Raw genomic sequence first — 20,143 nt, forward strand, 5'->3', positions numbered from 1 at the left:
GTTTAATGCAGGGCCGTGGCTGCGTTTTTAACGGGCCTAAAATTATATTTAAAATGATTCACTTTTAACTAATGTAATGCTTGTTTAGTTGCTTGAGAAGCTTGTGGAAATAGTGTAGGTTTGTTTTAGTACAGTTTTAGGAAAGCAAAAGTTAGGCAGCTTCCCCCCCTTGCCCCCCCGTAGATCCGCCCCTGGTTAAAGGTATAGGAGTAGGTCAGTGGCTACATTCCACACTCCAGGTTCCGGGCTAGGCGTTCTCTGCAACCTGTTACCCTCTAATAGAACCTCGAGAGGTCAGAGAGGGGAAAGGTTTTTGGATAAAGTTTTAAATAATAAATGATCTAAGTTTTTAGGATTTAAGTGAAAGAGTAAGAACTAAAATGTATAGGTGAAGAGGCACAACATATCTATTTTAATGCACTCTTATTAGATTATTTTATTTTATCACTACTTTATCAAAAAGGAAGGTCTTAAGCGTACTCTTAAAAACAGATAGGCTGTCTGCCGCCCGAACACAAACTGGAAGCTGATTCCACAAATGTGGAGCTTGATAAGAAAAGGCTCTGGCTCCCATTGTACTTTTAGAGACTCTAGGAACAACCAACAACTGTGCATTCTTGGAACGCAATGCCCTAGTAGGACAATAGGGTATAATGAGTTCTTTAAGGTAAGATGGCGCCTGCCCATTAAGGGCTTTGTAGGTGAGAAGAAGAATTTTAAATTATATACTGTGTTCTATAGGGAGCCAGTGTAAGGCAGCCAGAACAGGAGTAATGTGGTCCCTTTTCCTAACTCTAGTTAGTACACGTGCTGCAGCATTTTGAATCAGCTGAAGCGACTTAACTGACTTCTTGGTACACCCTGATAATAAGGAGTTACAATAATCCAGCCTTGAATTAACAAATGTATGGACTAGTTTCTCTGCATCGTTTTGAGGCAAGATATGCCTAATTTTGGCAATGTTGCATAGATGGAAGTAGGCGGTCCTTGAGATTGATTTTATGTGGGCGTTAAAGGATAAATCCTGATCAAATATAACACCAAAATTCCTTGGCTCAAAGTCATAGTATATCCTATAATGCTGGTGGGTTTGTCTCTTTATTGTATATTTTAGAAAGGCTCACTGTACTTAAACAAAATGACTCAGGGTGCATCTGAGATTAGAAGGGGTGCAGGGGTAAAGTGCTATTTTGAGTGGACCTGACACCGTCTAGAGGGGTCCGGGGGCATGCTCCCCCGGGAAGATATTTTTTTAAATATTGAAGTTAGATGCTTCAATCTGGTGCACTTTGAAGAGATGTATACCTCTCAACATCCATATGAAACAGAACTGTAAACAGATTTACTTTTTCTTTATGGATATAAAAGAAAGTAAAGCCTGACTCCTACTGGCGGCTGGTTAAATGACTCCTCGTGCCTGAGTACACTCACCATCTTTCAGCAGGAAAGGAGAGAGGGAATCCTTGTCCGGCGACAACCGCTGTCTTTTCGCACTATTATTAAGACACGCTAACATTTTCGAAATGCTAACGTTATGTGATGTCTTTTCTGCTTAAGTCTATCGCTGCTGCGCGTCATAGATGCGTCATGAGATGCGTCATGAGATGCCGCCGGCCTATTTGTTGTCATGCATTTTATGACAGGCCTGGCTATCACAATATGCCCCCCTTGCTATCTTACAAAAATAAAAGGGTCACATTCATGACACTTGCTCCATCTATGGTACCAGTCCTAGAACCATACCCTGAAAAATGCTTGAGGGTGTGAATAAGAGAACCATCTTTTTGGGTGGGGTGCATTTTATGACAGGCCTGGCCATCACAATATGCCCCCCCTTGCTATCTTACAAAATAAAAGTGTCACATTCATGAAACTTGCTCCATTTATTGGTACCAGTCCTAGAACCATACCCTGAAAAATGTGTGAGGGTGGGATTAATAGAAACCTTTTTTTCGGGGAGGGGGGGGGCATTTTATGACAGGCCAGGCCTGGCCAAACATTTTTTTTTCTTCTCCATGTCCCTTAGGGGGCTCCGTAGTAAACACAGTCGGATGGGTGACCAAAACCTCCCCGTTTTCTGGGCAGAGTCCCCGTTTTCGGTGGCCGGTACCCGGTTGAAACTCCCGAAAATGTTCCCGTTTTTGAAAGTGCGTTAAAAAAAATAGAGCAAGGTGAAATCAAATGTCACATGTCTGTAAAAACATAGTAAGTAGTGTTGTGCCTGTTTGTAGCGTTAGCGTATTTCTTCTTCTACTACTTCTTCTTCTTCTTTTTTCTTTAATGGCGAATCGCTTCCACTTGGAGCATATGTCGCCACCTACTATTGATTTATTAAATGTTCATATTAAATCCTTGTCCTCAGACCAGTGTTTTTGAGGAACTTGAAAATCAGCTTGTTTACTTCATTTCTTGATTTACTTTCGTATATTGACTTGAAATCCATGTCCTTGATGTTATGTTGTTCCAGTGCAGTTTTCAGAATGAGTCTTTGTCTGTTATAATCCGGGCAGCTAAAAAATACATGATGTATTGTCTCTGGTTGTTGGCCATTTGGATGTTTTCCAATCAGATGCATTGTTGAATTGAATCCAGAGTGACCCAATGTTATCCTGCTGTTAATGCTCTGTTCTCTTCTACTACTCCCCCATCTGGTATAAATGTCTTCCTTTAGTGTTACTCAGGGCAGTTTCTTCCTATATACATATATATCATCCTAATACAACATCGGCATTATTGCATCAAAAACGTATAGAAATGAAGGAGTACAAAGAAAAAAAAAAACACTTCTTTTCAAGTGACTTTTTTAACATTATTCATATGTTCACGCTGTGGTTTGGAACTGCTTTTGAATGTTATCAGGCATTTTCTTATGGAAAATGTTGTGCATAATCAGTAGGCCTACTGTTTTAAGCTGTACTATGTCAACACATTTTAATAGATTGAGTTTTTTTAAATATGGGAGTTGTGTGTTCATATTTACCGACACCACAGACTATTCGTTATACTTTTTTTTGGGATGTTATCTTTTTTTGTAGATTTGTTGAGTACGTGTTTCCCCATATTTCGGAGCAGTAGTAAAGGTAAGGTAGAAATAGACTGTTATAAAGAGTATTCTTTCTTCAAGAATGTTCTTAGTATGATACAAAATACCTATTGTTTTTGACAGTTTAGTCTGTACTTCATTTATATGGTGCTTCCAATTGAGTTTTTCGTCAACAAGCAGTCCTAAAAATGTACATGCACCAACTTTTTCTTTCTCGGTATTGCAAATCCGTATAATGTATTCATTTCTACTCAGACTTTGTATTGAATAACATGTAATTTGTTTTTGCCACATTAAGGGATAATTTATTAACGGCAGACCAGTAACATAGTATTTCTGATTCTGCATTCAAAAAAAGATCGCCAAGATTATGATGGGAGCAGAGAATTCAAAGTTCAGGTTCAGCCTCAATATATTTAGGGAGAATTAAAATGAACCGTCTTTATTTGTAGACAGCCAAGCCCCCTCCTGTGTTCGGTGAAGCATTATATGCTTAAAAACCCAATGTAGGATATAAACACGACTAAACTTCAATGATAGCAAAGCTTTGGCTTGTGTTGTTGGGTTGATAAAGTTCAAATCATCGTTGGGCTGTCAGCCAATGAGTGACGTCTGAGGAAGATGAAAAATGTAAATTAAACATTGTTGAGAAAAGGCTGCATCTCTTGCATTTATTGACATAGAGGAGCCTTATTGTTTACCTTTTTAATATCATTTTTGGTAATTTTCAATTACTTGTTTTTCGTGAAATTAGCCTGTTTTCCTATTAAAGTGTAACAGATTGATGCATCTCCACAGATCATCTTAAAGGCTTCGGAATCCCCCCCATTGTAGTTAAAAACACACACTGTAAAAACTAGGGCCCCAAACAGCATCTTGCATAGGGCCCCCAAAAAGCTAGAAACGGCCCTGGTGTTACTGTCCCATAGTTTTTGCCATTGTTACTTGATAACAACTTTTGCAACAGATTTGACTTCTGCTCTACTGATGGGTACCATAATATCAATCTGGTTTGCTTTCAAACCACATTTTGCCAGTTGATCAACTACCTCATTCCCTCTAATTCCCACATGCACTGAACCCACACAAATTGAACAACAATTCCCAAATGAACTAACCTAAACATGATGTGGAAAATGTCATGTAAAATATCCTGACGACATTCTGAAGATAAGTTGTTTATACTCTCCAGAGCTGCGCTGGAGTCAGAGCAAATTACTGTATTTCCTCTACCCACTGAAGTGCTTGTGAGATATCATCTCTACTGTATACTGCAATGTGATCACTCGTTCGCTTTCTCACTTTGACCTTTAATTCAGGAACATAAAATGCACAACTAGTTTGACAATTTTCTGGATTTTTGGATCCATCAGTAAATATTTGTATAAACTGCCCATATTGTTCATGTAGAACAGTGTTCACGTAAGCCTGCACATTGATTTTACTTTTCATTGAATGTAACCTTTTCAACAAGGATACATCTACTCAGTGCTTGAATTGGAATAAAAAAGGTGCCAGTATTCTAAATCAGCAACAAGTATTTGGCACAAAGTCATAGTATATCCTATAATGCTGGTGGGTTTGTCTCTTTACTGTATATTTTTAGAAAGGCTCACTGTACTTAAACAAAATGACTCAGGGTGCATCTGAGATTAGAGGGGATGCAGTGGTAAAGTGCTATTTTTATAAGTGGGGAGTGGACCTGACAGCCTCTAGTCTAGGAGGGTCCGGGGGCATGCTCCCCCGGGAACATTTTTTTTAAAATATTGAAGTTAGAGGCATCAATCTGGTGCACTTTGAGAGCAAAATGAAGAGATATATGGATACCTCTCAACATCCATCATGAAACAACTGTAAACAGATTTACTTTTTCTTTATGGATATAAAAGAAAGTAAAGCTTGACTCCTACTGGCTGGTTAAATGACTCCTCGTCCCTGAGGCCACTACCAGGTTTTTGTGCCATTTTGATGGATTTATTTGTCAATAGCGTTGCGTTGCTGCACAAAGTGATAGCCCTCTAGTTTAAATCTACTACCCAAAAAGAAACATATGGAGATGGGTTACTATTTAAAAAAAATTGCAAATCTATTTGGGAACAGTGGGGCCGGGCCTCAAATCCTATAGGGGGGTCCGGGGGCATGCTCCCCCGGTAAGATTTTTTTTAAATGTTGGACTTAAATGCATCAATCTGGTGCATTTTGAGGGGGAAATAAAGAGACTACACCCATATGAAACAAAAATGTATACATTTAAATAATCATAAAATCATAAGTACATGGCCACAACCAATAACATACAATATCCAATATGAAAAAACATTGAAACTTGTTTATTTATTTGTTTTTGGTTCATTTATAGTTGTGAGTGTGTCTGGGCTCCTGAATCGGCCTCTCCTGTCTCCCTCATCTCCCTCCTGCTCCTCTTTGAGGCAACAGCAAAGACTAGTTTTAGCTCTCAACAAGTTTATCTTACCTTTTTTCACCTAGTTAACATTTTGTTTGTATTATTCATGCATATTTTACTAATCACTACCCCCTCAAATGGAAATATGTGTTTACATAAATGGTGACCGAACCGTTTGAGACCCACTGAGATAACTTAAACTAAGCGAACTATCTAAAGACTCAGAGAGTAATTTACCTCACCAGAGCTGTAGTTTTCAGCCTCTCAGTCTGACAGCAAAGGACTTTCCCTCCACCTTGTTGTTGAAACAGCTCCTTATATCCGTTAGCGCAGCTAGCTAGCACCAGATGCTAACAACAATACACGTAACCGGTGCGCGCGCTTTCTCGCTGGCTCGCGCCACACATACACCAACACACACCCTCCCGAGCTTGAATGACACACAGAGACCAATCGAGGGCATTAGTATGATCTGTATGAAAGTGGCAATGTCGGCAGGCCACGTCATGTAGACAGCCAGTCACCCTCTGTGAGGCAGAGTCAGACCCACATTTGCGCTGCGTTGCGTTTACAAAATACGTATATTGCCGGTGGCTGAGTACCGGCACTTCATGGGTAAAAATCAGAAGTGCCAGTACTGCGTACCGGTGAGTACCGGCCCAATTCAAGCACTGCATCTACTACAGGTTGAGGTAGCAACCATGGTGGAACAGCTGATAACAACACCGACGGACTAATATTCCATTCTTTAACTTTGAATTCAATGTACCTGCCCGCGAAATATTGGACCAAAGAAACTGCTATAGTGTCAACTAAATCCATAGTATTACAACAAAAGTGCTTTAAACGAGGTAAATTACGAATGCATGTTCTCAATCGCTAAGTGCGGGATTGAATATTAAATTAGTTTAGATTAGATGTATAGAGAGGCGAAGTCCCGCCCATCTACTTCCGACCCATGGGACCCCGGAAGCGGAAAATTATACATTGACGTCAATGGAGAGAGAAAAGTCATCTTTCGATCCCGTTTGAATTGTGCCACGAATGACACATATGATGTTTGTCAAATTAAAAGAACATTTTGCAAGTCAAAAAAATAAAAATGTGTCGTAAAACTGTGAAGTTACAATTTTTTTTGTGTGAAACCGCTCAGTGAACTACAGGTCTCTGGTCTCGCACAATACGCGTCACCATCACAAAGATGGCTGTCACGTTAGTAAATTTCACCTGTTTCTTTCAGAATGAGGCGAAAAAGTATAAAAAGAGGTGAAAATCACTACAAGTCTGGGCATGTTGAGAGCTGTACATACACGAAAGGGAGCGGTTCTGTAAGAGCCAGCATGCGGGACCGGCTTTACAAGGTTTCAGTGAGTAATATGAGTGCAATGTCTAAGGTTAATGTCAGCTAGCTAACAAGGTACACTAACGTGTTTTGTTTTAGCAACTAGTTTTCTCCTTAAGAACTTTGTGGTGTCTGTGTATGCTGTGGATAACATTAGTGTTCACAAGAACAAGATACACTCCCGTGTTTTGTTTTAGTTGCTCTTCAGATTGAAGCGGCCAGTTCTATATCGACTATATGTGTGATCTCCTTTTTACATCTCGTTGTGTCATTTGAGTTTATTTGCTGTGTGTAGATTCAAGGATTTTGGTTATCTTGTCCAGGGATGCAAACTTGTCACCTTTCGGCGAAATTCTCCGTTTTGAATCCAAAATAGGTCGTTTTTATGATTCCTGTAGATCTGCAATAAAAATATTTTTGGGGTATGGGAGGGGGTCTGGGACCCGGATTAATGTGCGGCCGCGAGCTTTTTTATATATATTATAATGAAGCGCGAGCTGTGTGCTCGAGTCTTCCTGCCTGTCGGCTCTGCTCATAATGTATAATAAGCCTCTGCTGCTCGGCGATGATGGTCTAGCTTCAGCAGCTACATTACCTACGGTGCGTTCGTTAATATTAACTGTGCGTCCGGAGTCACTGTGGCACAGACTGGACCGCTGGTGAACAGCTGTTAGAACGGGCCGTTCAGGTGTTCAGAGTAGAGCTCCCTGTCGGAGCGGCAGAGCGTGATATGCACTGAAAAGTTTTTTTTCCCCGTCGCAATATTATCGTTGAGCTAGCTAACTAGCATACATTGTCACTATCTGCTAACGTTAGCTTTAGCCTTCGTTTTCTAATCGTTTTTTTCATAGGCTATAAACAGCAGTGTTGGGCAAGTTACTTCCAAAATGTAATATATTACATATTACTTATTACTCTCTTTTGAAAGTAAAAAGTTACATTACAATATTACTGTCTCTGAAATGTAATGAGTTACACTACTTGAGTTACTTTTTAGTTACTTTCACCAAAATAACCGCAAAAGAATGGCTAGGTATTTTAAATGCTAAAATGTAGTTATTGTACATCCAGTGAAGGGCAATGTGGTATAGCATAACAACTGTAGGTCCTTAAGGCTACTAACAACTTTTATTACACGGCTTAGTTGAATACTCGATTCTGATTGTAAATTCTTAACATGTGACACGTTGTTAATACAGCAGTGCAGGCCACTGTCAAGGACTATAATGAAGATCTCTAAGGAGGATCAAGAAAGAGAAAGGAAAAGAGGTTAAAAGACGGAGCGCTGGACGTCAGATAAATCACCAGAAGAAGGCAGAGAGGAAGTAAACCATAACAGGACACGGAATGGGCTCTGTAGTTTGTTTAGTATATGGCCATGTACAGGCCCGGTTCCAGAACAAAATGACTCAGGGTGCATCTGAGATTACAGGGGGCGCAGCAGTAGTAGCTTTACATGAGCAATAGTGGCCGGCAACAGCAATGAAAAATAGCATTGATGGTCCCCAATGAACAGATTATGGCATTTGTTATGTTTTGAAACCAAGCAAGTGAGAACATTTCAAGTGAGTTAAAAGTGCAATCCTGAAATATTTCATATAGTCCAAAGTGGGCTATGGCAAAGAAAAGCACAAAATCTTCAAAACTGTACTGATAAAACAAATGAGAACATATTGTAAATCAAGGCAAATATTATTTGAACCAGCTCATGGTTTGAAATGGCAAACATTGAAAAGCAAAAGTATTATTAAAACCATGTACTACATCACCTTGGTCCCATCTCTGGGAAGAGAATATTTACTGTGCTTAAAAACTGGTATCACATCATCATGTGAGGTTGACTTTGTGACCTGGAGAACATTTCAGCTGCAACATTAGCTCGTTGATAAGCTTGGGATATGAGATATTTTTGTAGCTATTCGTGGTGAAGGCATCTGTGCTATTGTATGCATTATTTTTGACCCAACATTTATACAGGCATGGCAGAATATGGCACTACTTTCACATGAATATTCCATTGTCTATTTGTATACCACGAGCTGCAAAATGACCGCCTAACCCCACTGTACAGGCAGGTACTTGTTTAGACATACCTGGGCAGGCTGTTTTGCCGTGGTATCCTGGCACCTGCGGGCCGCAGAGGGGCGGCGTAGTTTCGGGCGACGAAGACTGCTGCTCCGGGGGCGAGGGAGGCGAGTCAGGCGGGAGTAAGCTAGTGTCCACAACGGAGGGTAACGTGATGTCCCCATCTGACCTGTTGCTACTGTCTGCAGTAGATGCAGTGTTGCTGACGTTTAGTGATGGTTGCTTTAACCATTTTCGTATTTGATTATCCACAGATGTGTGTCACTGCTGTGGAAGCACTTTTGAAATGATGCACGCGCAGTGGAGCAGGTCACGCGCACCTGACACAATTTGTTGTTTGTATTTTTTGCTCTGTTCTCTTTTTTGAATAGAGGGTGCATAACATTCAACTGCCCCGAAGATCCCGACGCGAAGCCTGAAGGGTAAACACACCTGGTTTACTAATCTACCCGCACAATTTGTCTGGTGTCGGAATGTCTCGCTATGTTAGTACATTCAACAAAACACCATTTAATGTTGTGTTAAAATGTGTTGTAACTGCGTTACTGAGCATTGTAACGGGTAATATATTACCCACATTTCATTAGTAACGCGTTACATTACTTCGTTACAGCAAAAAGTAATATATTACTGTAACTCCGTTACTTTTGTAACGCGTTACACCCAACACTGATAAACAGAGGTGGTATAAGTATATATCTTGAAATTGATTAAAAGTAGAAGTACTCAGTTCTTGTACTTGAGTAAAAGTAGAAGTACCAGAGTGTAGGAATACTCTGTTACAGTAAAAGTCCTGCATTCCAAATGTTCCTCAAGTAAAAGTAGAAAATTATTATTATCAAAATATAGTGAAAGTAGCGACAGTAAAAGTAGTCATTTTGCAGATTGGTCCATTTCAGAATAATATGATATGTTTTATAATGACTGATCATTAAAGTGTTATCAAAGCTGGTAAAGGTGCAGCTAGTTTGAATGACTTTGTATACTGCAGGCAGGGTAGCTTTTGGATTTACTCCAGGTGGAACTAAAGTCTGATTTAACACTTGATTATATTTCACATCATTCATCCACATCTGTAAAGTAACTAAAGGTATTACATACATGTAGTGGAGTAAAAGTACACAATTTACCTCTGAACTGTAGTGGAGTAGAAGTACAAAGTAGCAAAACATTGAAATACTTAAGTAAAGTACAAGTATCTCAAAATTGTGCCCAAGTATAGTACTTGTTGAGTTTATGAACTTGGTTACTTTACACCAGTGGCTATAAAGATAGAAAAACTAAGCCTTGCACAGAGGCATGACAGTGCTGCCAAAATTATAAACTGACTGCTACACAATTAAAATAAATGCTTTTTATATATTTCTATTAGATGTGACTCTATGGCGTTTCTGTTAATATTAACACTGCTGCTTTAGTTGTTCTGACTGCTAAAATCCTGTTATTCCTAATTTTAAAGCCGATATTCTGTGGGGTCAGGGGGCTCGGATCCTTGTCACCTTTTTCATACCTGATGAGTTTGCATCCCTGTTGTCAATTTGTTTGGTTATCTAGGCACAGCTGTGTGTGACTCCCTCTGGTACACTGGTATGTGTTTTCCTAATGTAGAGAGCATTGATTAATTAATAAACTACACACTGACTCTAGATCCTGACCAAATCTTTATTTTTTGATCAAATGTTTTTCAAAAAAATGTATTGTATATTATATAACAGCTGCACATCACAGACCGGAGTCTCTGCTGCTGTGGACCACGATGGAGGCGATCATCCTCCCCATCCCCAAAGACCCTGCATGGCATGGAAATCTCCTCCTCCTGGAACAATTCTACACCCAGCATATGCTCCCTGTGTTGGCCAGTAGAGAGGAGGACATTTAAATAAACATACTCTTAACACCCTCGGACTCTGCGTTGTGTTTCGTATGTGTGATGGGGTGTTATGCAGAGGGGAGGAAAACAGGACACAGCAGATTGGGATTGTGGTGGAGATGCTGAGCAGTTATTTAATTGTTGCGTGTAATTATTATTATACTGCGTGCTTCTTAGTTATTCCATCTTTTGCTGTAACATGGATCTGTATGTAACTCTATATTTACTTGTTATCTACCACACTTCCTTCTACATCATACACCATCATTATACATGGTGTATATAGGATATATATTTATTTGTATACATATCTGTAAATTGTATAATTTTAATTTTCGTATTTGGGATTTCTCTTTTGTCCACTCAAATACACTTGGCCCTTTCTCTTTTCCATGTGGAAAATGGCAGCTGCATGTTCTGCTTTTCTCATCTGCTCCCTGTCTGCTCATCTACTATGAGAAAATTATATAATTAATTACTAATAATCATTTAAACCTGTTATTACCAATATTTCACAAATTCTTCATGTAAACTTAAGAGTACAGCTGTATGTTGAGTATGTCAACTTTGCTTGGTTCATCTTACTGGGGGGCAGCTACATGGATGTCAGTGCAGTCCACAATAATTTTGCAGCTGAAGGCAGAATGAATTTATTATTGACTCAGAATGAAGCACAACTTCATGTCATACAATACATTGACTTTATTTGTAATTGTGTAAAAAAATATGAATATTGATTAGCAAGCAGGACCTGCAGGAACAGAGAATGGTGATGGATGGAGCTGGGAAGAGAGAAGAATAAAGAAAACAGATCAACTTTATTATCGGATATTAAAAATTCAATTTCAAAACAAGTTGCCGCTCCTACAGTTTTCTAGTATGTAAAGATGATTTCACATGACCAATGCAAAATATCACACTCAATACATGTGTGTCTCTGGGGGGTGCATTGTGCCTTTGATGTATATAAATAATATACCATAACCAAATACTATTACGTACAGTGGAAATCAGGTTGCCAGAGCAGGTCAGTCCAGTGTGCTTGTTCCTCAGGGTCTCAGCAGTTACAGGTGAGGTAAAGAAAATAAAAGAGAAAAAGGTCAGTAACAACACTTTAAAGTAACAACACTGAATAATTATCTCTTTTAATAATTTTCTCTCAGTAATCACTCAACTACTGTCTTTCCAACAAACAGATTGACTCACTCTCACTATCATCACAATGAAACACGTCCAGAAGAATGTCATGCAAAGCTGCCTGCCTTCCTTCCTTCGACTCTCCCTGAACTGCCTGATCTTTTAATGGTCAATGTTAACCATTTGTGCAGATAGCATTAAGTAGAAAAGATCGCTGATACTAATGTGGGGTTAGCCTACCTCCCGCCCCCTTAGCACCTGGTGGAGGGGGCGATAGGCTACTCTTCAAATGTTTCACAAAATACTTACCATCATGAATACTCTTACTGTTTAACATTTCGGTTTACTTCGTGTTAAGGCTAATACAAATGACAAGGCTAAGTAATGTAATATAATGCTAACTAACATGCTCGCTACTAGCTAGGTAGCTAACTTGACTATGTTCCATGCAAAACATGTATATTACCTGATATGTTTGGTCCAACGACTCCTGGTCCTTTCATCAGACGGGAAGCGATAGAACGAGCAAGTGGTATGATCTCTTTTGTGATTACAACCTCGTACAAAGCACACAGGCATCTTGTAAAAGTGAATTTATTGGAGCAATCTCTTATATTTATTGGAGGGAATAAATCAGTCTTCTTCTTCCTCTTTGCTTTGCGAGTCACAACCAGTCTTGGAGCATTATCGCCTATGACATCACTTACGCGACCCAGAATGCATTTAGGATTTGTAGTCTTTCTAGTTGCGTATTATTCATAGTCTTATATTTCAGCAGTTTTACGACAAACTGTGACTTTTTTTGCATGGAAATGATTGTTTAAGATTGACAAACATCATATGTGTCATTCGTGGCACAATTCAAACGGGATCAAAAGATAACTTTTCTCTCTCCATTGACTTCTATGTATAATTTTCCGCTTCCGGGGTCCCATGGAGGCTCCCGGAAGGGGAGGGACTTCGCCTCTCTATTGTCCCCAGGGTGGAATTCATTTCCACAGCACTGTTGTGGTAATCTGTATTATATAAACCGTATTGGTACAATGAGCAACATCTAGTGACGGATTTTGGAACATTGATTTGATTTGTCCCCAGGGGGAAATTCATTTTCACAACACTGTGAAAACAAACAATATGACATCAACAAAAAATAAAACAGACAACTACAGATAGCACCGCACATGATGGTTCCAGTTTATTATTTAGGGCTGCAATGCCTGTATGGATCAGGTTTTTGCCAAAGCGAGCCCTTTTACTAGAATAATAATAATATGTTATATCAACCGTATTGGTACAATGAGCGACGGATTTTGGAACATTGATGTGATTTTTTCTCATGGCAGTTAGACTCTAGAGACAAAGGGACTTTATTTTTAATCTGTGTCTGTCCATTTGGTGTAGTATTTGATCCAATATTACATTTGGTTTATATATTAGTCACTTTCTTATGAAATGCCAGGTTTTAGGCCTTGATTTGAACCTTCAATCCTGAAAATAAAAAATCAACCAGATTAATGTTTCTTTAATCCTGGCCTGACTAGAGGTAAGTAAATATGTATAGGAAGACGAGTTAAGGGATAGAGGAGAAAAGGTTATGGTATAATTACAGAGCCTGTCAATTTATAAATTGAGGAAATCAATGTTTGTCTGTTAACCAAAGTGCAGCCATCTAATAATGTATTATCTATAATCCGGAATAAAAATAAAGAAGCAAAGAGATTGTAGAGCAGTGAGAAGGAAAAAAGTCTGGTGTGTCAATTCATTACATTGCCACTATTTTTCGTTGTTGTGAAAAAAAGAGTCATTTCATCCTGGAGCCGGGCCATTGTAGGCTACATGTGTGACTTCAAATGAACCGATACTGAAAAGATTCTGCACATCACTAGGAAGGAGCCTAAGATGTTTACCCAATAACAGCCGCTGCCGTGAGTCACGTGATACAGGCCCGCGACGTCATTTTCTTGCGACTGCCTCCCTCTGACAGATCCATGTGAACCGCTTTGGTGAAAAGATACTCTAAACTTCAGGTACGTTTTATGTAAATATGATATCTGATGGCGCGATGAGTGAGTCCTGTCGTTATTCTACCTCACATTAAAGCTCAATGTTATGAATGGAAGCGCTGTGTGTGTTTTTAGAGCGTCTCTTCCTTTACGCGACAAGGTCAGCATTCAGTGTTACATGACCGAAGAAACGCACTGTCTGACTGTCAGCTCCATAACCTCACTTTTATAATGAAAAGCAATGTCGTTGTAGTCAACATTACAACAGTAGATATGAAGCTAACTTCATTTTAGTTACATATTTATGTTGTGCTCTCTTGTCTCTTAGACTCAATGGCCAGCCGCATCTTGGGCAGATATGCCCGTGTGCTCTGCAGGGCCTCCTCCCAGACTACAGCTGTTGCTGCCCGCCCCCCTCCACCTGTAGCTGGACCTGCAGGAGTGCAGAGGTCCCAAGGCTGGCCAAGAGTCACAGAAAGATTAATGTCCGAGGGAAGGGCAGTTCCCGACGAAGACTCCTATCCTTTTGTACGCACCCGCCTAGACAATTTGGTGGAGAAAGCAACAGTTCCAGAGGACGTGCTGCTGGCCTGGGAAAAGCATGGAAAGAATGCTAATCAAGCAGCATGTGCCCTGGTGAGGTGGTCTCATTTGGCTCTAAGCACAGGGGACTTAAAGGAACCAAAACCAGAATTGCTAACAGATTCAAGGATACTGGATATGATGGACACTGCATCTCGGCGGGTGAGGAAGCTAAATACCGAGTTGGACTGGCACTATTATCCTGTTTTGTAACTGACATTCAACCCTTTAGCTTGACTTCTAAGATAAATGACTAATTTATGTGTGTTGCTTTCTTCCAGGTTTCTACCATTTGGAATGGCAATCTAGTCTATTTCATGCGCACTCTTTGGATTTTTGGTTTGCCCTCTAATAACTTAGTACTCAACTCTGTCCAGACCGAGGTCCTGTGGCGAATACGCAGGCTAACATTAAAGCAGCTGAGCTTCCTGGCAATATGGGGAACAGGCAGGAAAGGGCCGCAGAATGTGGCAATAGCGAATGCTGCGTTAAAACAGCTGGAACTGCGCTGGACTGAAATTGCAGATGCGAAAACTGTCATTGCACTGATATCCAATGGAAAACACGTCTCATCCACCTTGATGGACCGACTTGAAGACAAGGTATCAGCGTCAAAACATCAATCTCAATTCAACACTGCAGTAATGTCTAGTTTCAACATGTTAACTTTTCCTTAACTACACTTACCAGGGACTTGACCATGATTGAAGTATGAGTATGAAATGTAAGCATTTCGATTTTGAAGGTTTGAGAATGACGGCATACCACAGTGAAATATTTGCATCTGTCTGTGTTTTTAGGCTTTGGAGCTGGCAGAAGGCTTCTCAGCTGAAGAGATCCGGAGAGTTTGTTTATCTTTGGCAGCTCAGAGCCGCAAATCTGTGCCGCTGCTCAGAGCCTTGTCCTACCACCTTCTCCAGAAGCCCTCGTCAGATTTCACCACTCCACTGATACTGGACATGGCTTTTGCCTACGGTAATAACATTGATTTTTGCATATCCATCAACAATGCATGCATGCATTAAGCAAATTGACAGTGCCAGAATTAGCCAATGTTAATTATATTTAATGTGTAGTACCTGGCCGAGGTTTACAAAAGGCTTCCTGAAACACATCAAAAAAATGGCATGCTAGATAAAAAGCTGCTTAAAATACACCAGAGCACACTTACATGTATATGTAATAACCATTCTGGTAGGTTTTCCACAGTGGAAATAGGGCAATTTCCTAGCATAGTCACATCTTGAATGACCCCCGTGAATATTCCAATATCTACGCTTGTCGTGGTGGCAAATATTCTCAAGAGTAAACAGCTTTATGTTTAGTGCATGTCAGAACAGATGAAAGCACTGTCTGCTCAGTATGATGCCGTATAATGCTAACACAAACAACTTTGTCTTTGCCATTCTGTAGGGAAGTTGAATTTTCACAATTCTCAGTTGTTTCAGCGAATGGCCTCCGAGTTGTTACCCAGAGTCCCTGAGCTCAGCCCTGCTGATGTCACTAGCTGTGCCAAATCACTGGGCTTTCTCAAATGGCTCAGCATCCCTCTCTTTGAGGCCTTTGCTGAGGTGAGTCACCTTAGAATAACAGTCGATTTAGAATTGAAGTTAGAATTTTGTTTGACTTTTTTCTCTCAGACTTATCATTGTGTTTCTTTTTTCAGCACTACACAGCAAACGATCAGAACTACACTACTCTCCAACTTAGTAACCTGCTCATGACTTTTGCGAGAGTGAGCTTCCAGACAAACAAAGGAGATGAGTTCTATAGCAAGGTACTCATCCTAACAAAGGCTATCTGTGGACTGCCTATTGTCGCTTCCACTTATTTCCTGAATTTCTATGATTTGTATGCCATTTTGTGTAAAGGTTCACCCTGCGCTGGAGGGTGCTCTCTCCGGCCTGAAGGCCTTCATGCAGACGGACGTGGTTTGGGCTCTGTGTGTGCTGCAGCAGGCCAATCCCCAGTACATCATCCCCGTCACACAACAGAATCATATTACCAGACTATCAGGTAAAACACACAGCTTTGGGCATTATTTTTCTTATGTACTTATCTTTTATTTTTAAATATTGAATTTATAAATATGCATATACACGCTTTAAGCTCGGATGTATTTCAACATACATACTGTCAGCCGTTAATATCACCTGCTCCTATGAACTAAGAGAGGCTATTGAAAGTGTTTTAGGCCCCTGGTACAAATACATAACAATTGATTAGGCCAATGAGTGGGTGACATTATGTTTGAGACCACAGAAATGATTGAACTTGTGAATAAATGTTTTGACATCCTGAAATGTGTTGTCTTCTGTGGGCTGAATACCATTCTGGCTCAGCAGATGGCAGAGCAGCACTGATACATCTAGGGTTAGACAGTCACATTAATCCCATTGTATCGCTGGATGGCGGAATTGCATTGATTAATAAAACATACTTAAAGTGTTTTTGAAAAGCACCGATGTCATTGAGCAGGAAGCACTCATTCTCTTTCTGTTCTCTTTTCTGTCTCTAGAAGGCAGTCCCGCTCGATGGGAGAATTACAAGCTGAAGCTGCTCCACATTGCAGCTACTCTCCAATTGGAGCATCCGGGTTCCTCAGACATGCCGCCCTCCCTGAGTGCCCTGTCTGTCTCGGACAGGAGCTCCCCCCTCTCCCCCCTGCAGAGGAGTCTAAGAGAGACTTTACAGAGTTTAGTGGGTGGGAAAACTGAGGCCCTTCGCACTGGGGTCCAAACTATTTATGGATGGACTATTGGTAAGGGTAGCCCATGCGTCATTACAGACACTTGTTTAGACACATGTTGTGCCGTCAGTCCCTTTTTATTAGTTTCACACTTTTACACTGAACGTAACATTTACAGTTATGTCATTGAATCAGTGAGGTTTTTTACATCTGACATGCCCTTCTCTCACTAGATGGTGAACTGGTCGTGGATTGTGACGACAAGCCAATTGACTTAACGATGCTGAAAGCCCCTCATCTTCACAGTGAAGGAGGAGACAAGGATTTATCTAAAGGGGCACACAGGTTAGTCATAGAGGAGAATCCTGTGGGCTTTGATTGTTGATGTATTTTTGCCTTTTTACCTTTTTTAAATGTTGCATCTGCTTTTTATTTGCTGTAGCAGTCTAACGTTTTTTTTGCTCTTTTTTCACACGTTTTAGGCTTGCTTTCTTGGGTTGGGAATTTCCAAACTTTTGCTCAAAGAGCGAAGACCTCCTAGGACGTTTTGCCATGATGAAGCGGCATCTTCAGTTGGCTGGCTTCAACACAGTGGAGGTAGGGAGTGGCGGTGTTTGTGCATTTTTTTCAAGTAACTCTCTTCTAACCATTCATATATAGGGATGGGTATCGTTAAGGTTTTAACGGTACTGCTACTTTTATCGGTACCGCTTATTGGTCCGGTCCTTTAACGGTACTCTTATCGGTTCTTTTGAAGAAAAAAAAAGGTAAACTAACTAAACAAATTGTGAACAAAACTAACATTGCTTTTTATTTAAATTAAATACCGGTACATAATATTTCACATCAAAAGAAACAACAATGTTTTTAACAAATCGTATTAATAATCTGATGACAGAACTGTAAACAGAAGAGCTGAAACTTTAACAAAATAAATAACTCTTACCTCTAATCATTAACCCATGTTTCTATAATTGAGTTAACTCTGTGTGTTGCTGCTAGCATACATAACACCTGACGTGGAAACGTTACTCGTGGATGGGGCTACAGAGCTACTAGAAAGACAGTCGAACCCGGTGCATTTCTCAATGCAATTGCATTGTCGAGCATTGTCCACATCGAGACGGGTAAAGTTTAACCACACCTCGGAGCGCGTTCTCTCCACCATCTCCTCCGTGTGTGTGTGTGTGTGTTGCTATATGTAGCAGCTGCGTGTGTGTGTAAACTTCCCCGCCCCCTCGCAAGCAGGCGGGGGAGAGAGATCTCTCGTCTGGATTGGAAAGATCGAAAATACAAAAAATAATCAACGAAGCATTTTGCAGTCTTTTTGCGTATTAGAAACGGAGTTGGCGACACTCAAACGGCAATATAATGTTTGTGTAGCAATAATACATATGATAAAAAGACAGATAACGTCGGAGCTTAACAGTACCACGGTCTTTAATAATTCAGCCTCGGGGCCCGTTTAATACCGGGGCTCGGTACCCATCCCTATTCATATAGGGTCTCCTGATATAACAAACTCCATAATTCCAAAATAACATTTCTGTTGTGTTTGCTGTGTTATTGAATATTGTTCCAATGAATAGAGACTGAGAAGCAGCACTGCCACTTCTAGATCTGACAGTCGTAGGCTTTGCAAACAATAGACCCGAAGCTTTAGTAGAAATGAGAGTCAGGTGGGTTACGCTGCAGTCTTTTGTATAAATAGAGCTCCTGCCGCATCTCTGTTTCATCTAGGCCAATCCAAGAGCTCTCTGTCATCTAGTACAATCTCCTTAGCCAATAGTGTCTTCACCTGCCTCCTATGTTTGCAATGCTGCAGGATCTGTTATCAGGGCAACTATGTCTACCTGAGACCAAGAAAGCAACACTGTATCTGTTTTAAATGCGTCAATAAATATGACTATAAGGTACATTTTACAAGTGTGTTCTCTTAAGCACTCACTGATAATCGTAAGGTGGTTGCTCAGTAGCTCTTTAAAGAAATGTCTGTTAAATGATTCTGTTTGCCCTCTTTCAGGTGCCATATTATGATTGGCAGGAGCTGAACACAGACCGGCAGAGAATGGCATACCTTAAGGATAAAATGGGGAAGGCTGTGGCCGAGGACATGGCCAAGTGAACTCAACAATCATTTTAGCACATTTGCAGACTCAGCTATATAAGAGCTTTCCCAATCAAGTGGGACCACAGAGAATATGTACGCCCACATTCACACTTCGAATGGAGCCGTATTGCAGAAAAGCTCTCATATCTTTTAAGAAAACCAAAATAATATTTTCACTCTGGTTCCCTTGGCAACTTGTGGGGCTTTCCCTGTTTCCATGGTGATGATAAGCAAGAGTTTAGGAGCCAGAGAGAGAGACGGAAATAAAACAACAGCAATGTCCTTCTGTAGGAATGTGATGATCAAGAGAAACAAAAGAGAAACTCCCAGGCTGTTTGTAGAATGTTGGCCAAAATATGGAGTTTATATCAGCATCTGAATAGATTGGAAAACTTGGAAATCTCTGTGAATGTGTGTCATATTGTGAAATAATAAATTGTTTTATTATTATTAGGTTATGTTTTGTCTTTTAATTTTCACATGCATGCCTTGGGTTTAGATTCAGGAAGTTGCCAGATGTGTGTGACATTTTCATAGGGGCACAGTCAGGGGCCTGCTGCAGTGTGTTGTGTTTGGTGTGACATTCAGATCTGTTGTGATCAATTTCACATGTATTCAGCTAGTGGCACACCTCTGGTCTACTTGGTTTTTGACTGCATCAGTGATATTGGCAAACATTTATTAAATCTGCATACAGTGTTGTGATGAGAGGTTGTCTTCTCAGCTTTGCTAGCAAACTACTGTGATTTTTTTATTGTGCCACTAGGTTATTCTTGTACTGTATATTAGCTCAAAGTATGTTAAAATCACTACATTTTAGCAAGCAAGTTTAGGAGGTGGATAATATTGAACATGTTTCTTGTTTAATTTTCTTCAAG

The 20,143-nt window shown here is 40.2% G+C and overlaps 1 protein-coding gene and 2 long non-coding RNA genes across 3 annotated transcripts; 2 read left to right on the forward strand and 1 right to left on the reverse strand.

Moving 5' to 3' along the window:
• The first annotated feature begins 6,482 nt into the window (after positions 1 to 6,482).
• Positions 6,483 to 10,776, forward strand: LOC307013806. The gene is made up of 2 exons (XR_013801071.1): positions 6,483 to 6,814; positions 10,590 to 10,776. It is a non-coding gene; the product is annotated as an uncharacterized lncRNA (long non-coding RNA).
• Positions 10,777 to 11,426: 650 nt separating this feature from the next.
• On the reverse strand, positions 11,427 to 12,841 carry LOC307013967. Its single transcript, XR_013801112.1, has 2 exons — positions 11,747 to 12,841; positions 11,427 to 11,526 (listed from the first exon to the last, which is right to left on the reverse strand). It is a non-coding gene; the product is annotated as an uncharacterized lncRNA (long non-coding RNA).
• Positions 12,842 to 13,771: 930 nt separating this feature from the next.
• On the forward strand, positions 13,772 to 19,718 carry tbrg4 (transforming growth factor beta regulator 4). Its single transcript, XM_079640177.1, has 11 exons — positions 13,772 to 13,908; positions 14,213 to 14,628; positions 14,748 to 15,068; positions 15,267 to 15,441; positions 15,880 to 16,037; positions 16,133 to 16,243; positions 16,338 to 16,482; positions 16,985 to 17,227; positions 17,389 to 17,500; positions 17,638 to 17,752; positions 19,179 to 19,718. Exons 2-11 carry the CDS (start codon positions 14,218 to 14,220, stop codon positions 19,278 to 19,280), a joined length of 1,893 nt encoding a protein of 630 aa, XP_079496303.1. The 5' UTR covers positions 13,772 to 13,908; positions 14,213 to 14,217; the 3' UTR covers positions 19,281 to 19,718.
• The last annotated feature ends 425 nt before the right edge of the window (positions 19,719 to 20,143 follow it).

The sequence above is a fragment of the Notothenia rossii genome, assembly GCF_949606895.1.
Source record: "Notothenia rossii genome assembly, chromosome: 7".
In the NCBI taxonomy this organism is placed as follows: Eukaryota; Metazoa; Chordata; class Actinopteri; order Perciformes; family Nototheniidae; genus Notothenia; species Notothenia rossii.

What these genes read in the sequence shown, in the direction of transcription:
- tbrg4 (XM_079640177.1), top strand. Translation starts at nt 14,218, where the DNA reads ATGGCCAGCCGCATCTTGGGCAGATATGCCCGTGTGCTCTGCAGGGCC. An exon ending in TCATATTACCAGACTATCAG is followed by an intron (nt 16,483 to 16,984) that starts GTAAAACACACA and finishes TTCTGTCTCTAG; the next exon opens with AAGGCAGTCCCGCTCGATGG. An exon ending in TTATCTAAAGGGGCACACAG is followed by an intron (nt 17,501 to 17,637) that starts GTTAGTCATAGA and finishes CACACGTTTTAG; the next exon opens with GCTTGCTTTCTTGGGTTGGG.